Source organism: Apis dorsata, unplaced genomic scaffold, assembly GCF_000469605.1.
Source record: "Apis dorsata unplaced genomic scaffold, Apis dorsata 1.3 scaffold_525, whole genome shotgun sequence".
Classification (NCBI taxonomy): Eukaryota; Metazoa; Arthropoda; class Insecta; order Hymenoptera; family Apidae; genus Apis; species Apis dorsata.
The window spans coordinates 476,743-477,240 of record NW_006263748.1 but is presented as its reverse complement, the minus strand read 5'-3'; the positions used below and the strand labels follow the sequence as shown (position 1 = coordinate 477,240).

The 498-nt window shown below is 12.9% G+C and overlaps 1 protein-coding gene across 2 annotated transcripts in view; it reads left to right on the top strand.

The window, feature by feature from the left end:
* The window catches only part of LOC102675106 (leptin receptor gene-related protein), a 2,353-nt gene that overhangs the window by 712 nt on the left and 1,143 nt on the right, over positions 1-498 (top strand). The window contains exons 1-2 of one of the 2 annotated variants that reach the window (XM_031512900.1): positions 121-273; positions 369-443. In XM_031512900.1, the coding sequence (XP_031368760.1) occupies positions 403-443 (41 nt within the window). In that variant the 5' untranslated portion in view covers positions 121-273; positions 369-402. Of the gene's footprint in view, positions 1-120; positions 274-368; positions 444-498 lie in introns of those variants that run through there. The other variant, XM_006620717.2, reaches the window with a different exon arrangement.

Below are 498 nucleotides of genomic sequence, written 5' to 3'. Positions count from 1 at the left end.
ATTTTTATATGTATTTTATATTAGTTAATTTATAAATAAATCATTTATTATATTATATAAACTTATATTTATATATAAATTTTTTATAAAGTTTTTCATTAAATAAATATAAAAAACAAGTATATAAACAATTATTTTTTAATTAGTTTTTATAATTTTAATTTTATAATATGATATAAAATTATATTGTATAATATAAAAGTTATATATTTATATATAATATAATTTCTTTATTTTGTTACATGCTTTTAATGATCTTCATTAATAAACAGCGTAAGTAATTCAAAACTTCAAATCTATGTAAAATATTTTTTTATAATAAATATAAATGTATAGTAAATAACAAATAACAAAAAATTATTTTATAGATTAGTACTTTTGGCATTTGGTGGATCTATTGGTATGACATTTGTCATACTTGGTTGTGCTTTACCTACATATAAGTAAGTGTATATTATAAATAAATTAATATTATATTATTAATATATTATATTATTA